The sequence below is a fragment of the Equus quagga genome, chromosome 2, assembly GCF_021613505.1.
Source record: "Equus quagga isolate Etosha38 chromosome 2, UCLA_HA_Equagga_1.0, whole genome shotgun sequence".
In the NCBI taxonomy this organism is placed as follows: domain Eukaryota; kingdom Metazoa; phylum Chordata; class Mammalia; order Perissodactyla; family Equidae; genus Equus; species Equus quagga.
The window spans coordinates 13,945,038-13,965,996 of NC_060268.1; the positions used below are offsets into that span (position 1 = coordinate 13,945,038).

The 20,959-nt window shown below is 38.3% G+C and overlaps 1 protein-coding gene across 1 annotated transcript; it reads left to right on the forward strand.

Moving 5' to 3' along the window:
* Nucleotides 1-23: 23 nt before the first annotated feature.
* On the forward strand, nt 24-20,865 carry PPP2R3C (protein phosphatase 2 regulatory subunit B''gamma). The gene is made up of 13 exons (XM_046652906.1): nt 24-195; nt 4,077-4,204; nt 6,342-6,446; nt 7,095-7,207; nt 7,870-7,967; nt 8,851-8,921; nt 13,041-13,173; nt 14,666-14,721; nt 14,800-14,875; nt 15,651-15,787; nt 17,521-17,658; nt 19,122-19,181; nt 20,563-20,865. The coding sequence occupies exons 1-13, from the start codon at nt 138-140 to the stop codon at nt 20,749-20,751; spliced, it is 1,362 nt and encodes a 453-aa protein (XP_046508862.1). The 5' UTR covers nt 24-137; the 3' UTR covers nt 20,752-20,865.
* Nucleotides 20,866-20,959: the final 94 nt, after the last annotated feature.

The window sequence follows — 20,959 nt, forward strand, 5'->3', positions numbered from 1 at the left end:
TTCCGCCCGTGTCCAAGATGGCGGCTGAGCGGCCCTCCTAACCTTTGCGCGGCTGGACGGCGTTTGACGTAGGAGCTGGGAGGGGGTGGAGCGGCTGGTAAACAGCAAATGCGGGAAGCGCTGCGCGGGAGTCAGCCATGGACTGGAAAGAAGTTCTTCGCCGGCGGTTAGCGGCGCCGGACGCCGGTCCACAGAGTGAGTTTGGGAGGGGCCGCCCGCAGAGCCAGCCCAGCCGAACTCCTAGAGGCGGGGGGAGAACGGGGAGGGGCGGCGACGGGAGCCGCGCCTTCCGCTCCTCTGAAAGCTCTCCTGACAAAGGGGGCAGAGGACACTGAGGTTGAGGGATCCAGGGAGGTGAGACCCACCCTTCCCTGGGAAAGGATTTGCGGGAATGGAAAGCTGCCTTATCCGCTCACTTGCGTGGTCTTGACATAGGCTTGTGAGGAATAATTGAGAACCCCGGCTCCAACAACTCTTGGGTCCTACCAGAACCTATCACCCATTGATCCTACTGCCTTTTTACTATCACACTTTTCACTTCCCTCCTTATCCATATTAGATTTCATAATCCTTTTTTCCTTGTCCATTTCCCCGTCCTTCACACTTGCTTGTTAAGCTAGCTGGTTACAGCTGTCTTTCCTCTTCCACACCTGCACCCAGGGCGCTCACAGTGGCTGGAGAAAAACGGAACCAAGCTGAAGTGTCTCTTTTAATTCAAGTCCACTCACCTAAAGTCGGTGTTTCAGTCATTCATTTAGTCTCCTTCCGTGTTTCCTTAGACAGTCAGTGTCCCACATTGTAAGGCACTTCTCATACCAGATCTCCAGTCCCCCAATATGTCCTGCCTACTCCTTACCTTCAGCTAATGGACTCCTGTGTGTATATTTATTTGAGAAAGTGGAAGCAATCGAAGAAGAACCTCACCTGTTCCCGTTACCATTCTGTCAGCCCCTTCCCCCGCCATGGGTGCCCATACACTCTCCCTTCCTGTTAAGATGACAACCGTCCAAGCTCCTCCCCTCCAACACTAGATCGTGTTCCCTTTCTTTTATTCACTGCCTTCACTCTGGCCTTACTCTCTCTCTCATGCCTCATAAAATATTCCTTCTCTACTGGATTATTTTCATCAGCTCTGACAAACATGCTGTAATATCCCCTATCTTAAAAAAAATAACTTGGGACCAGCCGGTGGCGTAGTGGTTGAGTTCATGCTTTGGCGGCCTGGGATTCACGTGTTCAGATCCCAGGCATGGATGTACACATTGTTCTTCAAGCCATGCTGTGGCCATGTCCCACATATAAAATAGAGGAAGATTGGCACAGGTATTAGTTCAGGGACAGTCTTCCTCAAGCAAAAAGTGGAAGATTGGCAGCAGATGTTGGCTCAGGGGCAATATTCCTCACCTACCCCCCCCCCCCAAATTTGATCTCACATCCCTCTCCAGCTTTTGTTACCTTTCTCTGCACTCCTTATAGGAAAACAGTCTTGAAAAGGTTACCTTTATTTGTGCTTTCTCCTACACTTCACTCTTAAACCCACTCCGTTGCTTGTCTATTATGCACCAAGTACGGGTCTAGGTTATAGCAGTAAACAAAACAGACAAAAATCCTCATCTAGGGGCTGGCCCAGTGGTGCAGTGGTTAAGTTCGCACGTTCCACTTCTCGGCGGCCCAGGGTTCACAGGTTTGGATCCTGGGTTCGGACATGGCACTGCGTGTCAAGCCATGCTGTGGTAGGCGTCCCACATATAAAGTAGAGAAAGATGGATATGGATGTTAGCTCAGGGCCAGTCTTCCTCAGCAAAAAGAGGAGGATTGGCAGCAGATGTTAGCTCAGGGCTTATCTTCCTCAAAAAAAAAAAAACTCCTCATCTAAAGCATAGAACTTACACTTCAGTGTTGAAGGAGGTGATAAATTAATTAAGGCATTTGGTTGTAGAACTGCTGTTTAAGGCTATTTCCTTCGTTGGTGTGCCAGATCCCATGCCATTTTTGCCTACTCAAGGATGTACTCCTGCAGTTGCCTCCCTCTCCTGCATCAGGTTTTCTTTCTTGGTCATTCCCATCAGTATGTGAACATAGTGGTATTTTCCCATCTGAAAGAAACTTTCTTGTCTTAACTTCCGCCTCTAGCAATGCCTCATTTGTCTGCTTCCGTTATAGCAACACTTGTGAAAAGAATTGTGGGTTAAACCTGTGCTTGTCAAGGTCATCCCTGGTCTGCATGTTGTTCCCGTGGTCCGTTTTCAGTCCTCACTTTACTCGACCCGCCGGCAGTCCCTGCCAGGACATGGTAGTTCTCTCTCCTCCTGCACACAGTTTCTTCTCTTGGTTTCTGGGAGACACACACTCTTAGTTTTCCTCCTGCCTCACCAGTCACCTTTCTCAGTCTCTGCTTTCTCTTCCTCTTCTCCCCAACAACTTAACATTGGAACGCCCAAGGCGGAGTCCTCGGTCAGCTTCTATCCTCTGTGTACACTCACCTTCATGGTGAAGTTATCCAGTGTTATGGCTTTAAATACTGTATATTTGTATTGTCTCCTAAATTTTTATCTGTAGCCTGGACCTCCTTCCAAATGCCAGATTCTTATATTTAATTGCCTACTTGACACGGCCACTTGCATCTAATCGATACCTTAATCTTAACTTATCCAAAACTGACCTCCTGCTCTCCTTCCTCAGTTGCTGTCTCATAGTTTTCCCCATCATAGTTACTGGCAACCCCATGTGCTCACAAAACCTTTGGAGATGTCTTTGACTGCTCTCTTTCTCTGATACCCACACCCAGTGTATCAGCACATCCTGGGACTTAGAAGAAAATATAGAATATAGTTACTCATGACCACTTCCATTGCAGCCACCCTGCTCCAAGCCACCACCATCTGTCACTTAGATTACTGCATTAGCCGTCCCGTTGCTTAGGGTGGCTCTCTTCCTCACCAGAATACAAGCTGAGGTCTTTCACGTGACCTAGTGGCCTGGCTCCCTGCTATCTGCCTTCCCTCGTCTCCTACTAACCCTCTAGGCTACTTCCTCTGCCTGGAATGCACTTCCCCCTGAATATCTGGATAGCCTGCTTCCTCACCTTCTTCAGGTTGTTTTTGCTCAATTTCATCTCAGTGAGGCTTTCTCTGACACTGTTGAAAGCTGCATGTATATACGGGCACATATGCACACATCCACTCACGTATATACTTGTGTGTCCCTAGAATAGTTGAATGAAAAAGAATGAATGAAATAATGAAAATGACTCTTGGGATTTGGGCTTGGGTGACTGGATGGATCGTGGTACCACTAACTGAGATGGGAATATGGATTAGAGAAGAGTAATAAGGTGAGGGGTGGGGAAAATTATTTTAGCACTGTTAGAACATGAGGATGAAAATATTTTGTTTGAATCTATGAGTTTAGAGTTCAAGAACAATGTCTGGGTTGGTGATACAGGTTTGGGACTTAGAATTTAAACTACAAAAGTTGAAATGATAGAGGAAAAAGGATTAATGAAAAAGAAGAAATGGCCAGAAAATAGGAGAATCAACAGAGTGCGGTTTCATAAAAGCCAAGAAAAGGTTAGAATGATCAACAGTATCAAATTTAACAGGGAAATCAAGGACAGGTCTGTTAAACTAAGCAATTAGGTCATTGGTTGCCCTGGCAAGAACAGTGTCTGTAGAGCGGTAAGAGCAGAAACAGGATTGCATAAAGAGGGAATGAGAGGTAAGAAAGTAGAGATAGCCAACGTAGGCTTTTCATTTGAAAAAGTGGATGAGGAAGGAAGCAGTCGTGTAGCAGCACATAGAAAGGAAGGGGTTTTTTGGAGGGATGGGAAAGACCTTAGTGTATTTGAAAGTTAAAGAACAGCCAGTAAAGATGAAGAAATTGAAGGTACTGAAGAGAGGGGGGAAGAAGGAAAGATTCTGGGTATTTTAAGAAAGTTGATATAGATGTTCAGTGTCTCAGCCCGATTGTGAAGGCCTTTTTTGCACTGTAATTAGACTATAGTAGATAGATGACCTGAGGAAAAGTGTTGTTTGACTTTAAAAGTGCCTTTCCCCCCTAATCTATTTTGTTAACAGAAAAAAAAAGTGAACAAGAATTAAAAGAGGAAGAAATGGATTTATTTACCAAATACTACTCAGAATGGAAAGGAGGTAGAAAAAACACAAATGAATTCTATAAGACCATTCCCCGGTTTTATTACAGGGTAAGTGGTATCTAAACAAATGTCTTACAGAGTTTATAAATGAAATTTAATTTTAAAATGGGATAAGAATCTTATACTTTATAAATAAGTAAATTAACTATATGTTAAATTTTATATATTTGTCCTTTCATTCTAACTCATCATTATCTTGGAGCTGGTAAAATCTTGAGTTTTGTATAAATTGATATAAGAACACAAAGTTACTCGCCCCCTTTTTTGAGCTATGGGCTTTTTCTTTCTTCCTTCCTCATTTTTATGGATATTAGTAGTAGGCGTTCTATTGGATTATGTTGTCAGGCTCTTTAGAAGACAGGTTTACTTGGCTGATCACCATTTCTAACTTTGTCTTTTACTCATGTTATACAGTGTAAAACGTTTGCTCAAGGCTAAACTGAAAAACTGAGAATGGGAAAGTGAAGGAGTTATACTTAATTATATATTTCCTTGTGCTGAAACTGTAAAGAAGTCTTTGAAGAGAGTTGTAGATAAAACAGTAGCACCTTAAGAAAGCTATTCCCAGCTGACATTGAAGGCTACCTAAAAGAATAAGACCTGTTCAGTATTACGTAAAATGTAACCACTATAGAAAAGTTAACTGGAAATTTCGCTGAATGTCTCTTAAACCTGTTACTTTCTAAACTCAGTTAATTATAACATTATTTGCAAAGAAAGTAAACATTTTGTTTCACTTGCATTAAGGACTGAGGTATTAATATAAGTGAATTATCCATATAATTGTAGCATTTCTTCAAGTACAAACTTTTTTCATGTGAACCATTTTTATTGGCAAGCTTTCTGTAATACTATATGTCTCCCAGCCTTTTAAGCATTATATGACTAATCCACGTTTGTCATGGAAAAGAGGGAAAAAAAGCTAAACTAGATGATGTTTTCCCATAACATTGCCCAGAGATGGAAACAAATATTTTTACATGAATCTTTCCACATATTTCTGTGATCACATGTGTGTGTTTAACAAAAATGGGATCACATCACACATATTTACCTGTTTTTTTGCATTTTCCATTTTCTTAAACAGGAACTAGAAAACTGATTTTTCATAGTCTAGGGGAGGGAAGGGAATTGGCATTTACTGATCGCCTGCATATTTCAGAGCACTGCAGATGATACTCATCATCTCATTTAATCGGGATTATGAAATAGGGTATCTCCCTACCCCAGGAGCAGCCCTTAGATGCGGATGTGACCCCACTCCTGAGCCCAGGACTCACTTTCTGATACTTGTAGTACTAACCTTGCAGTTCCTGAGGGGACCCTTTTCCCCGTTTCTGTCTCTTCCTTCTCTCTGACCTCTGCCAGAGCCCAGGTGGTTCTGGTCTGCAGATGTGGATTTGTGAGACATTCTTTCCCTTGTCTCTTCTCCCTCTCCTGCTTGCTGTCCACTGCTTCAGAGTAACTGCCTGTCATCTTTGGTCACCACTGCTCTCCTTGGAGCACAATCCCAGTCTGAGCCCCAGCCTCTCCTAATGCTTCTTCCTTCTCCATTCGTTGTGATGGGAGGGATGGCATCTTAGTTCTTGGAAATGAAAAGGGAAAACCATAACCCCCAGTTTGGACTACGGGTTACTTAGCTACATTTAAGGAGGCAAAGGTGTAAAAAAGGAAGAAGAAAACCTCAAAGCAAATTGTTTGAAGTCAAGTGGAATGAGTAATTTTAAAGCCTTGCTTATGGAAGTCACCCCACTGGGCAGACCCTCTGCCTTGGAGGTCAACGTAAGAGACACTGGCTTGACCATCTCCAAGAAGTAAGGAGATCTGGTCTCAAAAGGCATGCTTTGCTAAGACTGTCGATCTTCAGCTGGTCCTAATTTAATTCTACATCAGTCTTAGGTTATACTGCAAACAGTGCTCTAAGAATATAAAATGAAACTTGGGCTAGACTGTTAGCTTTTTGCAGGCAGGGACCTGGCCTTACTGACCACTGAATTCTCTGTGGATCTCTTTTTGTTAAATGAACTTTTTAAATGAGTCATTATTTGAAGTTAAGCAAAATTGAGATACAAAAAGTAATTTCAGGCAGTGGCATACATAGTTATTTTATGAGACCCAGTACGTTTTACATAATCCAATAGTCTAGAATTTAAGTATAGAAATTAACTCTACAATGTATTTTTAGCTGCCAGCTGAAGATGAAGTCTTACTACAGAAATTAAGAGAGGAATCCAGAGCCGTCTTTCTGCAAAGGAAAAGCAGAGAACTGTTAGATAATGAAGAGTTACAGGTAAGAATGGAATCAAAGGTTGCTTTGCATGTTAGCCGTTTCCTAGTTCTCTTGTGTCACACAGGGACTCAGGGGCCTTAATGGGGCCGGTGCTGCAGAGTGGGTGAGAGCACAGGCTCTGGAGTGATGGTTCCGCCAGAACCAGCTGCAGAGCTTGCAGGGGTCCAGTCTCCCAAGGGTAGTGTTGTTTTGCTTTTTAAGTCCCTAGGTGATATTAACATGAGGCCAAAGTTGAGAACCATCACTGTAGGGTCAGACTGCAGGGGTTCACTCCCAGCCCTGCTCCGTGTTGGGCAATGGACTTAACGTTTCTGTGCTTCAGTTCCTATCTGTAAAGGAGGGATGACAGTATCTACATCATACAATTATGTGGATTAAAGAGGCACTATATATGAAAACTTTAGAACTTAGGAAGCACTCAGTATATGCCAGCTATTTTTATTGAGCTATTTTTCTTATTATAGCTATTATTTTTATTATTTATTTTATTATGTTATTAATAATCACAAGGATAATAGAGGATGAGATTCATCTTAGTATTAACTCTCTGCTATCAGACTATCATTTTAATGGAAATAACACATTTAACTACCTTTTTAAATTTTATTCTGTTAATTATAACATCTTCATTTCTGCAATTCTCCTAAGAATTTATGGTTTTTGCTGGACAAGCATCAGACACCACCTATGATTGGAGAGGAAGCAATGATTAATTATGAAAATTTTTTGAAGGTTGGTGAAAAAGCTGGACCAAAGTGCAAGTAAGAATAATATAATTAACGAAAGAGTATGTTACATTAAGCATTTTAAATGCCTCAAGTAAATGTTAATGAAAATTTAAGTCAATGGTATGACAACTTGAGCCAATTTGAGTTACTGATGAAGTTTTATAAAATTATTTACAATCAAGAAAACCACATTGGTATGAAGTTATTAAAAGAAATAACATGAGCCAGCCCTGATGGCCTGGTGGTTAAAGTTCAGCGCTCACCACTTTGGTGGCTTGGGTTCGCTTCCTGGTCGTGGAGCCACATCACCTGTCTGTCAGTAGCCATGCTGTGGCAGCGGCTCACATGGAAGAACTAGAATGACTTACAACTAGGATATACAGCCATGCACTGGGGCTTTGAGAAGGAGGGAAAAAAAAGAGGAAGATTGGCAACAGATATTAGCTTAGGGTGAATCTTTCCTTGCAAAAAAAAAACAATAAAAGAAATAATTATTTACAATACTATAGGCTTTCATTCTTAAGACAATAGAATGCGAAGATGTATGACTTAATATTTTAAGTTTTGAACTCTAGTTCTCACTTTTTTTATCACTTTGATTTTTAATTGTTTGAATTTATACTATTTGCTAATTCATAGAAGTCATTTCTATATTATGTTGGAAGATGACTCTAATCCTTATTTCCTTTCGTTAGGCAGTTTTTCACAGCAAAAGTCTTTGCTAAACTCCTTCATACAGATTCTTATGGAAGAATTTCCATCATGCAGTTCTTTAACTACGTCATGAGAAAAGGTGACTTTGTTTCCCCTGTGCTTGCCCTCCCCCTGTCTGGGAGTCAGGGAGGGTTGTGGTCCGTGCTTTTATGCACGTGCAAAGTTGAATCCCTTCCAGGTGCAACAACTCTCTTAGTAAGTTTGCAGAGCAGAATTTCTTTCTTTTGACCAAGATTTGTTTTCTTATAGTTATGATTCTCTCCTGGAACTTACTGGAGCTGAGATTTTCTACCGTAAATTTGGGTTCATTATTATAAGAAACAAATAAAACAAAAACCTCATGTTTCCTAAAGATACTAACTAACTGGATATACCAAAAGCTAAACTAAGAGTTTTAATGTATGGTGATTTGAAATAATTTTAATTCACTGGTAATTTTATTTCACCAATATATTACAGGTTGAGTTGCCTGAGAGGATAGTTTCGAACTCACAACTATAGCATCAGATTCAAGGAAGTTTGTATTAAACAACTTGGAGTAGCTATGATTCCTATAAGTTCCATAATGATCTGTGAAGTCCTCTGTGTACCATCTTTAAGTAATATTTGGTTGCAGTAATTAACCTCAGTAGAATAAAAGCAGCTTTCGTGAAGGCGTAACATTACACTCACTGTCCCTGTTTGGTGGAACACGAGTTTAATAGGTAAAGAACAATATCTTCGAGGGCGCCACCGTTGTTGCTGTAGGCAAGGTAGAACTGTTGATATCTGCCGTTAATTCTCTGGCATGTTTTGTCTCGAGTAATTTTTGGGTTAATGAATAAGTATGTGTGAGAAGAGATGTGTTTTAGAGTTATTAGATTAGCTTGTCCCTCTAATCTGGCTCTTTATCTCCTTTTGTCCATTTATATGCTAAAGGATAGATCTTAATACTTACATTTTATTTTCTTGTTTCTTATAAGTTTGGCTTCATCAAACAAGAATAGGACTCAGTCTATATGATGTTGCTGGACAAGGATACCTTCGGGAATCTGTAAGTATTAACCTACTTTAGTAACTACTATAGACATCAGAATGTTAACAGTGGTTATCACTGGGTGTTGGGATTATAGGTGATTCTTAGTTTGTTTTTGTTACTCTGTTTTTGTTTTTACAAATAACGTGTTACTAAAATTTTTTTTAATGTATATTGACCACAAAAATTCCTTTTTAGATTCTTTTTCTCAACCCTTAAAACGCTTTTAAAGGACAAAATAAAAAGAGTGTCGTGTTTTAATAGGATTAAAAAATCACTAAAGAAATAGTGAAAAACTGTTGGTTATTCGTAAGTGTTATCAGTGTATGACTATTTTAAAATGTAAGGGCCAGGAATTTCTTCTTTCTTTTTTAGGAAATATAAGAGTAAAACAATGTGACCACGTTCCTACCTGTAGGTGTGGGTTGTAAGGCCAGTCCCAAGAGGCTGTTTATTTCCCATTGGATATTAATATGGTTAGGCCACGTTATCAACAGAGAATTATAGCCTCATGATCCAAATGACTATACTTCTTGTAACTGTGGGTGTCTAAACTATATGGACGTGCTTCTTTTCACCACACACTTTTTTCCCAAATATGGAGCCCTTTTTAAGGTTGTGGGGGAAAGGGGAAGGGAATTAGGCATAAATATGAACCAGGTTAATTAATCACTTAAATATTCAAATATGCAATTTAAAGAAATGCAAATTCCCTGTTATAGTTTGTTTCCTGTTATAATATGTTGCAGTCTGTTTTATCCCGATTTCTGTAGAGAGAATCTGTTAGCTCACACTGAACATTTACATTTCTAGGGGGACCATCTTCTTCACCAAAAAAAAAAAAAACACAAAAAACCACAAAAAAAACTCAAACCTTTCTCGGGACACAGTACCATTCTTGTCCTTTAAGGTCAGATCAACTTGACAGTAAAAGGTTTTTGCTCGTATCCATCAAGAGACCTAGCAAGGAAGACATACTAACCACCTGTTGATACTTAATTCAGGTCAGATCTTGGAGTACTTCTGTAGCTCTGGGAATTCTTGTCAGTAGTCACTCGGTTTACAAAACACACTTGCCCTTTACTGTTTGTCTTCCCTCTGCATGAATCGTAGTAAAAGTTGACAGAGGGAGGCGGGAAGGAGAAAGAAAAGTAACAGTTTATCTCTGTAGTGTGTTTAAAAGAGAGTAGTTTTACCTTCTCTCAACAAAAGAAAACATTTCTCTCAAAGAAAAGAAATATTTCTCCCAACCTTGCCACTTTGCCTTTTGAAACAAGACTTTGTCTTCCTTATTTAAGACAGTGATTTCCAGAGCGAACTTCTATAATTTGAGTAGCGTAGGCAAACTTTCATTCACTTACTAAGTAAGCACTTAGCAGACAATTTGTGCCAGGTATTCTGAGCCTTACTCTTATGGAGCTTTTTTTCTAGCAGAGTGGGGAGGCAGACACTAAATTATAAGCAAGATAATTGCAAATAGTGACAAGTTCCATGGAGACAATAAAATAGGGTAGTGGGAGAGTCTGACAGGGGTTGGGGGCTATTTCAGATAAGATGGAAGGGGTGCCTTTTTGAGATAGTGATTGCGTTTTAGCCATAAAGGATGAAAAAGAAGCTGGCCTTATGAAGATGTCATTCTAGAGGGAACGGCAATTCAGTGTCCCCAAAGCGAAGTTAAACCTGACTTGCTCTGGGAACAGAAGGAAGCCAGTGTGGCTAGAGCATATGAGCAAGGGTTAGAGTGACAGGAGATGAAGTTGGAGAAGCAGGCAGGGGCCACCTGGAGGGTCTTTTAGGCCATAGGAAGGAGTTTGGATTTTATTTTGAGATTAATGGGAAGCCATTAGAAGATTTAAGCTGAATCTGTCAGGATATGGTTTACATTTTAAAAGATCACTCTGGATGTTGTTTGGAGAATGGATTGTAAGAGCCTAGAATAAAGAAGGAATAGTTAGGAGGCTGCTGCAGCAGTCCAGGTGAGAGATGACAGCGGCCCAGACCAGGGTGATGGCTGTAGAAAAAGCAAGTAATAGATTAATTCAATATATCTTTTGGACGCACATGCCCCCCGCAAATTTGCTTTTGAATTCGATGTTGGGGGTAAGCCGTAGGGGCCTTCGTGAAGTTAAGGTAGGAACCAAAGATGAGTTTTAGATTTTTATTTTGAACAACTGCTGGAATAGGGAAAAATCGGTGAGGACCAGGGTTGGGGATGGTAAGAGTCCCTTTTTGGACACATCAAGTTTGAGTTGCCGTCTGTGTGTTCTACAACTTAAGTTATAAAGTATCTCAGATCACCCAGAAGCATACTTTACAGTGCTAAAGCAAAAGTAACAAAATGAAACCATGAGAGGCTTTTAAATATATAATCCTGGAAAAGGGAAAGCCTTTCTAAGTAGGACAAAACTCAGAAGTCTGAAAATCAATGAATAAATTCAGCTAAATTAAAAAAAAAAATCTGTAGAGCAAAGACCATCATAAAGTTAAGAGAAAACAACAAGCCAGGAAAAATACCTGAAACTCAGTCAGAGACAAATGGCCAATTATCCTAATGTATAAACAGTTCCTAGAAATCAAGAAGAAAGTAGCTGCTAACCCAATATAAAACTGGGCAAAGGATGTCAATAGTTTGCAGAAAGCAAAATACACACGCTTCTTAATCAGACGAAAAAATGTTAACTTCACTTAATATGACAAATGCCAAATAGATCTACACTATCAGGTTGACAAAGAGCAAAAAGTTTTATAATCTTTTTAATGAAAGAATGTCAAAGAGGCTGAGGTTTCCCAAACTTTTTCAGTTTATGGTGCCCTTATTGTCTCAATAATTTTTTCATAGTACCTCTAGGCCAAAAGAAATAGTTCCATTTATTAACCCTAGTTCTAAACAATTTAATGAAAGTGTCCATTAAACTTAATATTCTATTAGCCATTTGAAAAAAATAATACAATTAAAATGATATTTTTACTTTATTCTTAAATAACAATTACTAACGGAATGTGTGTGCCCATGGGGCACTGTATAGCTACTCATACCTGAGAATTAGATTCGACACAGTCATCCTCAGTTCCTCTTCCACACTAATTTTCGGGTGGTACTTGCTTTATCACAGCAACCACCAAAAACCTAGCTTTGCAAAGACTGGTGTCATCAAGAGGAATGTATTTCGTCTAATGTTGAAAATGTGAACTACCTTGAGCTCATAGCTCTAACTCATAGTGACATCTGTCGTGCAGTGTCCAACACATGTTGATATGTTTCCCTCAAAAATTTAAAATATCCTGCTGCACGCCCGTAGGTTAACTGTGGCCTCGTGGGGTACAGTTTAGGAACTGTTGGTATAGCCTTCACATTGCTGGGGGAGTGTAGGATGGATGTGGCCTTTACGGGAAGGTGGGAGGTTTGCCAGCGTCTATCAAAATTAGAAATGTGCATATGCTTTGACCTAGCAGTTCTACTTGACAGAAATTATATCCTATATTCTCCCATAATATCTATGAATGAAAAATTAGCCCTATAATGTTGTTTTTAGTGTAGCAACACGTTAGAACAAACCTAAATGTCCATCAATAGAAGACTGGCTAAATAGATTATGGTACATCCATACAATGAAATAATACTTAGCTATTTAAAGAAAGTAGAAGCTCTTTGAAAGCCAATATGGAATCACCGCAGAGTATATTAAATGATAAAAGCAAGACACAGAAGAATTTGCATGGTATGCTGCTGCATCTTGCGTAAAGAGAGGAGGAGAAATAAACATGTATGTATTGGCTTGTATGTGCACCAGTTATCTTTGGAAAGATACATCAGAAGTTGATGATACAGGTTAGCTCTGGGGAGAGGAAACAGGTGAGAAGGAGATTTTTCAGTGACTACTTTTTTGTTCCTTTTGAATTTGGAACTGTGTAGAATGTATTACCTATTCAAAAATATGTTAAAATTTAAAAAGAAGTAAATTAGTAGAAATAAGTTTAATATAAAATAGTTTCACCACTAACATAGTTCTGAATTTATTTCATCATTAATATAGTATTAATGCTGAATAATTTTTAGGACTGAAATTCTATTCCATTGTGTAATGAAGAAACAAGATCAGACATTTAACACTTTAAAGTTTTGTTTTGTTCTTTCAGGATTTAGAAAACTACATACTGGAACTTATCCCGACTTTGCCACAATTAGATGGGCTGGAAAAATCTTTTTACTCTTTTTATGTTTGTACAGCAGTTAGGAAATTCTTCTTCTTTTTAGACCCTCTAAGAACAGGTAAAAGAAATCCTATCAAACTTATATGTTACAAGGATATTATTACTTATAAATTTTAATAACTAGAGAAAAGTATTGGAAATGTCATTTATTTATTTTCCCATGTCATTGACATTAATACATAAAGATCATTTATGACTTACTTGCACTGACCATAACCAGCTGTGACAGTGGGCACGTCACCTAACATCCTACAGTGTCTTCATCTCTAAAAGTCTGAACTGGGTAATCTGTGACTCTTTTCAGTTCTAAGAAGCCAGTTATTCTGATATAATTTGCTATCCCTGATAAGTCATCTAATGGATAATTGTTCTTTTTGATGAAAAATATGAATTGGGAGATAGGAGAACCATTTAGCCATAATGTATTTTTCTCGTTCTCGAGTTAACTGTCCGTCCCTATGAGGATCAGATCAGTAAATTTGGCCTCATTAGCAGTACACTTTGTCAACTGTTCTAACCTGCTAGATTTAAATACATGTCACTGGGGCAGAGGAAGGGACAGAAGGCCCACATCAAAGTCCTTGAGTCTCCTCGTGTCCATGAAAATCCAGCTGTAAGTCCATCACACTACATGGTGGCTGACAATCTCTTTTAAACGCCTCCATTATAGGCACATACTCATCTTTTCCCTTCAAAGTTTACAAAATAATCATAGCCAACAGTTTGACTGTTGATTGTATACCAAGTATCGTGCTAATCATTTTACAAGGATTCTTTCATTTCCTTCTCATAATTTCATAAGGAAGGCATTATTTTTATTGTCCACATTTTATGTGCGAGGCAACTGAGACTTAGCTAGATTACATATCTAGAAATGGATTTAAATTCCCATCTGTCTGCTCTTAACCACGCCTTTGTATTGTTTCCTATTCCAGAAACTGCCAAAGAAAAATGGACACATTCTCCTTGTTTGATTACTAGCAGTATCATATGCATAGCCACAATACTCAACATAACTTTTCTGGGAATCTGATATCAGTGTAATTTTGGAAAGAATTTATCAATTGAATTTATATATTTGGGGGTATACAGGTAGACATATGAATTAGAGATTTTACTAAGTGTTCCCTGCAGGATTCCCTTTTCATAACAATATATAATAAGCACTTTGAGCATAAGAGCCAGGAAGCTTTAAAATATCAATTGAGCGGCCAGCGCAGTGGCATAGTGGTTAAGTTTGTGCGCGCCGCTTCAGCATCGTGGGGTTTGCCAGTTCAGATCCTGGCAAGCAGCTCATCAAGACATGCTGTGGCGGCGTCCCACACAGAACTAGAAGGGCCAACAACTAGGATACACAACTGTGGACTGGGGCTTAGGGAGGAAAAAGGAAAAACAGCACCAGTGTTCATTGAGTTCTGAATGCTGTTTTGAAAAAAGTAAAAATAAAGTATCAATTGAGTGGTTGCTGTTCTAAAATAATAGTGTTGTAAAATTGAGGTGGTCTTGTTTTAAAATGAAATTAAATAATTGTGTCTTTATATTCTTTAAAGGGAAGATAAAAATTCAAGATATTTTAGCATGCAGCTTCCTAGATGATTTATTGGAGGTAAATATGTTTTTTAAACTACTTAATTATACCACTTGACAGTTGCTATCTTTTAATTATGTCTCTGTGTTCATTTAGTTAAGGGATGAGGAACTGTCCAAGGAGAGTCAAGAAACAAATTGGTTTTCTGCTCCTTCTGCCCTAAGGGTTTATGGTATGTTCCTATTATGGTAAAATTCGAATTATCCTGTCCTCAGTTAATTGGTGTTCAAAGGACAGTTTTATGCATTGGCTTATTTACCTTAAGATCAAAGTATTCTAACTTAAGAGCTAGTATTCTAGATTACTAAAAATTACTTGTTTAAATACCGACGTTTTAAATTTGTGTAACTGTTTTGGAGTTACTGTAGTTTCTAACTCTTTAGTAGAACATACAGAATGTAATGTGATCCTTTCTTGTTGTCTCGGGGCATCATTAGGAACATCAGCTATGGCCTTGCATTGTGATAAAATGCTGCTCTCATGCACCACAGAGGGAGGGGTTCTAGGGCCTGGTTTGTTCTTTTCTGGAATTTCGTTAATCTGTTACATTACTCTGTTGGGTGGTCTTCTGACTCATTTTGGGATCTTTGCCTTCTGCTTTCAAGTGCCAGCATTTCAGTGGTTTTTGTTGCTCCCCACCTCCATCTAATTTAGAAACCTAGGAAAGTCCTAAAAGTTGCAAACTGAAAACAAATGATGATGAAAGTGAGATAGCCCAAAGGCCATGACCTTCGTGATGGGTTTTCTGTGAGCAGTTCTGGCTTAACACTTGTTATGACCGAGGTCACAGGGACAGCTGATGTTAGGGTACTACCCTAACTACAACGTGATTTGTTTGAAAATCAAGATACTAACCAATTTGAACTTTTTGTTAGTGTTTATTCTTTTCTCTTTTTATTAGAATTTTATTTTGGTCATACGTGTCTTTTATCATCTTTATTCCCAAGGCCAGTATTTGAATCTCGATAAGGATCACAATGGCATGCTCAGTAAAGAAGAACTCTCCCGCTATGGAACAGCCACCATGACCAATGTCTTCTTAGACCGTGTTTTCCAGGAGTGTCTCACTTATGATGGAGAAATGGTAGTAGTTTAAATCTCGGATAAGTTTTAAAAATTTAGGCTCTGACAATTTCCAAAAGCCTTTTTCTTGCTGTGATACAGCATTATTTTTATATCAGTGTGTAACAGTATCTTTAAAAGGTGTGAACTGATTAAATTACTTGAGATTTGGAACCTTTGATCTTAAGGTAAATTTGTTTAAAAACATTTCTTCCCTTAGGAACTCAGGCCAAATAGAAGATTTTAATATTTTGTTCACTTCATTGTCAGTGCACCTATTGTAGAGGAGCATGGACTAGAAAGAAAAAAAACCTGAAAAACTAGCAAATCCTGTTGACTGTTTTCATATGCAATCATTCATTGCTTAATGATGGGGACATGTTCTGCAAAATGCATCATTAGGCAATTTTGTGGTGTAGACATCATAGAGTGTACTTACACAAACATACATGGTATAGCCTACTACACACCTAGGCTATATGGTACTAATCTTATGGCACCACCGTCCCATATGCAGTCTGTCGTTATGTGCCACATGACTATAAATGATTCATTCATTAAATTACCAGGCCAGATAGTACCACACATGCCATAATTGAAATCTAAGAATCAGGTTGTCTTACTGTCTATAAGTGGCTATATTAGTAGCTAAAGATTGACTAACCTGCACCTGTCCTTTTATCACAACAATGCAAAATACTTAAGAAGAAAATTCTAAACAGCATTTTAAAATCACCATTCTTTGTATTAAAAACATGTGTTAAGGATCTCATAAATTTCCCAAACCAGTGATGGTCATATTGTCAGAAGAGAATCAGAGTTTTAGGTTTTATGATTTAGCTTTAACTGGTTTTCTGAGTAATACTATTGTTAGCCAGCTGCAAAGGAAAAGAGGAAAGAGGCACAGAAACTGCCGCATGACTGCACAGCTGTCTGCCAGTGGCCAGTGCGGAGCTTGTGGTTACTAACGACTTCTGGGGAATAAAGAAAGTTAGAGGCTACAGCTGTGCTGGAGTTAGACCACGATGAGGCTGCATCTCTCCAGCTCTTTATACTGCAATTTATGCGGAAAGGAATTCTTAATCTGAGCCTAAACACATCTGTTCCAAGAGTATAAAATTTTTTTCTAAGTGAGAAGAATCTCCCAAGTGTTTTACTACTTTTCACCATGCAAAAAAAAAAGTAATCTGTGACCATCCCTTTTCCGGAAAGAAAGCTTTGTTCCCTTCGTGTCTTTCTAGCCTTCTTTGTACTCTTGCCTTTTTTATGGATGAGAACAATGGCAGTTCACTGTAGAGTATCTGGCAGTTTTAAGGTGACTTCTTATTGGAAATCATCTGATTTAAAATTTTTAAACAATATTTCAAAACAGCTAGGTAAATGTACTGTTCTCTTCATTCCAGATAAAGTTGTTTTTCAAAATGACCACAGTGAAATGAAGATATAAATTTACTGGCAATGTACAATAGCTTAATCACTGTCCTGTCCATTTCAAAAACAAAGCGAAAGAAAATTATGGTTTAAACGCACAGCAAATCTTGCTCCTCAGCAAATGAGCCAAGTCTCCAAAACTGTCCTGTGCAGATGAAATGCTACATAGAATTCCTGAAAACCAGTGTTATGTATACAAATGGATCTCATTTCATGTTAAAATAAATTGCCACCTTTGACTGCAAAATAGCTTATCATCAGATAGTTACTTGATAAGTTAATTCCAAATAAGGTCTCTAATGCAAGTCACCTTTTTCCCTATAGGACTATAAGACCTACCTGGACTTTGTCCTTGCGTTAGAAAACCGAAAAGAGCCTGCAGCTCTGCAGTATATCTTCAAATTGCTTGATATTGAGAACAAAGGCTATCTGAATGTCTTTTCCCTTAATTATTTCTTTAGGGTAAGTCTTATGTGTAAATGAGTCATTGTTCCTTAAATTATGTTATACCATTTGGTTTACTCAGTGACAATTTTATCTAACTTGTGATATTTAAATTTAACAAAAGGGTTTACATAACAGATTTCAGATGGAAATCAAGTATGTTTTTAGATTTGTGTTTTTTATATATATATATATATATTTTTTTTTTATGAGGAAGACTGGCCCTGAGCTAACATCCATTGCTAATCTTCTTCTTTTTGCTTAAGGAAGATTGTCCCTGAGCTAACATCTGTGCCATCTTTCCCTCTTCAGTATGTGGGACACCACCACTGCATGGCTTGATGAGCTGTGTGTAGGTCCTCACTGGGGATCCAAACCCATGAATCCTGGGTATTAAGATAACACCACCCCATCATAGGAATGCCCCCACTGTAGACAGACCTATTAAATGAAAATTCAGTTTCAGGAAAACAGTAAATATATCTTTTGAAATTAAACACTTAACCCCTCTTAAAAAGGTTGCTTTATAGTATCTTCTACTCCTACCATACTAAATTTTATTTATTAAATACATTGAAAATATTTCAAATACACATTTACTTTACCAAAGTTATTTAGGCTTGGTTGTATGGACTAAGGTAAGAAGTTACTGGTGCTGAGCCCTGCAATCCTGGGCCGTTCATAGAGCCTTTGTACATCACCATCCTAGTGATCAAGCTGGGCCTGGATGGTGCACTCTAGGTCATGCTATCCAGGTCCACTGCTCTACTAGCTGAGTGTACTCAGAGATTCTCATCTACTTCAGAGACATTCCCTGTGCACTCCATCAGTGGCAGCACACACAGAGGAGGTACTTGGAACATATTTAGTTGACTATTTACCAAGAATTTTATAAAAGCTTCACATTTTCCACTGAATGACTCTCAGCTAAAATATTTATTAGTCCAGCTGGATCACAGTAGTTTCTTCAGTCAGTAGTTTTCGTTAAAGCTTATAAAAGAGTTCAGGGGTAGTTTACCTCTATTTTTTTTCTGTCAGGTAGAAGGCCAAGTGTAGGGTCGGAGGGGAGGTGGTGGAGTGAATGTCTTAAAGATGGTGAAGGTATGAACAGCGTTTCTGGAAAATGAGAGGAACAAGTCGTAAGAGAATAATTGCTAGGCCACGTTAAAGGCCCACCTGAGGTAGAGACGATTCCTCCGTAGCAGCAATAATCTGTAGTCTTGTATACTTTCTTCCTGAAGTTCTTAATAACTAAAGTAGGTCTAGAAAGGTTGATGGTTACACTAATCCAGTGTTTAGGTTCTACTGAATGGATGTGAAACATGGTCAAGGAAGTTGAGAATATTGGCAAGAGCAGTTGAAACAGTGAGGCTTGTGGTCTGATAGGAAAGGAAGTGGAACTAGAAAGGGGCTGTGGGACAGAAGAGGGGGCTGTTGTATATTTTATTTTTTATTTACAGATTTATTTCTACTAAATACAGGCCATACAGGAACTAATGAAAATCCATGGACAAGATCCTGTCTCATTTCAAGACGTCAAGGTTACTTTTTCCTTGAATTTGCATAACATCAGATAATCACTTATATTAAATGAAATTTTCTATGAAAGCAACTTATGAACAATGAAGTACTGAACCAAATCAAATATTTGCTGTTATTTATTCTGAATTGATATTTAAATCATTAGAAACTGAGACTAGGACTAATTTGTGTAGTTTATGATTTTAGCATTGTCAGCCTTGTGTTCTCATTGGAAGCATTCATTCATTTTGAGTGAAAATTAAGAGAATCAATATAGCCTGCATCCTTTGGCAGTCTATTCCACTGTAAACTGAGTTTTTAACTTGGGAACTATTTAGGTTCAGGCACTTTTTCAGTCTGCTACTTCAAAGGGCTTGCTTGCTTTGGTATTGGTTAAGGAGACATTGGTCCTACAATATGAAAACTACCACTATTTGAAATATATGCTGCTGTTTAGCATTTTAGTAATCAGACATTCACCAGCTATGAAAAACATTGGGTATCCAGTACCAATTCAAGTTTAGGTTGAGTAATGTAATAAAATAACCCATCTAATCTTAACCGAGTATAAGATAAAGGGCTATTTTAGTTTAATAGAAATGAGACAAATTTGAAACTATGCAACAGGCAACTTAAGAATTAGTAATTTTAAGTTGCCACTAACCTAGAAAAGGAAATTTCACAAACATACAAGAATAAAAGTTCACACATTTCATTTACCTGAATTGTTCTAATCTTTTAAAAATGTAATTTGCCTCCTTACATGTTATACTCGGAGTAATTTTACTACAAAAAGATTAGAAAACATGTACTAATTCCATGTAAGTATTCATACAGTACACTTCATAATGTAGAAGAGATTCTTTCATCTATTCCAGTAAATTTTAGCACAATTTAGTGTCATTCTGGATGACTAATTCTTTAATACTTAAGCCCCCACCCCACAGTCCAGAGTAAAAGGTTGACATCAATTTTGGAAATGAAGCTTTGTCACTGTCTTAGCTCTGAAGCATTTAAGTTTTTCCTTTGAGCTGAGTGTGCACTTAAATCAAGGCCTTGCTTTACCACCAATTAGAAGACAACAGAAAAGTATACGTAGTTATTCAAAGAACACTGTGTTAGATAGTTTTGCCACTAATTAGCTATGTAGCTTGGATTAAACTCTGAGCCTGTTTCTTCTATAAATGAGGGGTAGCTATCACATACCTAAGGAATCTTCCAATAAAATTCTGTGCTTGTACATAGAGAAAAGGAGACTGCTGTCTGTTAAATGGCAAAGCAAAAGTTGGAACAAAAAATTTCACATAAGCTCAAGTGTCTGCCCTGAATTGTAGATCGCTGTGTGACAGAAATTAAGTGAACCAGATACTATATTTCATTGTATTTTTTCCTCTCTCAAAGGATGAAATCTTTGACATGGTAAAACCAAAGGATCCTTTGAAAATCTCTCTTCAGGATTTAATCAACAGTAATCAAGGAGACACAGTCACCACCATTCTAATTGATCTGAATGGCTTCTGGACTTATGAGAACAGAGAAGCCCTTGTTGCAAATGACAATGAAAACTCTACAGACCTCGATGAGACATGACCTCTCAAAGACTAGACTGTATTCATTAAGATAAACTTGAATGCTGCATGTAAAACCTTTTGAAGCAGAATCCCTAGAAATGGTCTAAATAAAACAGTTCATATGCCTACTGAACACAGCAAGTGTGCTGGTTTATTGGAGTTTTGGAAGCAATAGGACCAAATTAGGAAGTAGTAATTCTGGTTTCACTTAGCTCAAATATGGAAAG

What these genes read in the sequence shown, in the direction of transcription:
- PPP2R3C (XM_046652906.1), top strand. Translation starts at nt 138, where the DNA reads ATGGACTGGAAAGAAGTTCTTCGCCGGCGGTTAGCGGCGCCGGACGCC. An exon ending in TCCTAGATGATTTATTGGAG is followed by an intron (nt 14,722 to 14,799) that starts GTAAATATGTTT and finishes GTGTTCATTTAG; the next exon opens with TTAAGGGATGAGGAACTGTC. An exon ending in TCACTTATGATGGAGAAATG is followed by an intron (nt 15,788 to 17,520) that starts GTAGTAGTTTAA and finishes TTTTCCCTATAG; the next exon opens with GACTATAAGACCTACCTGGA.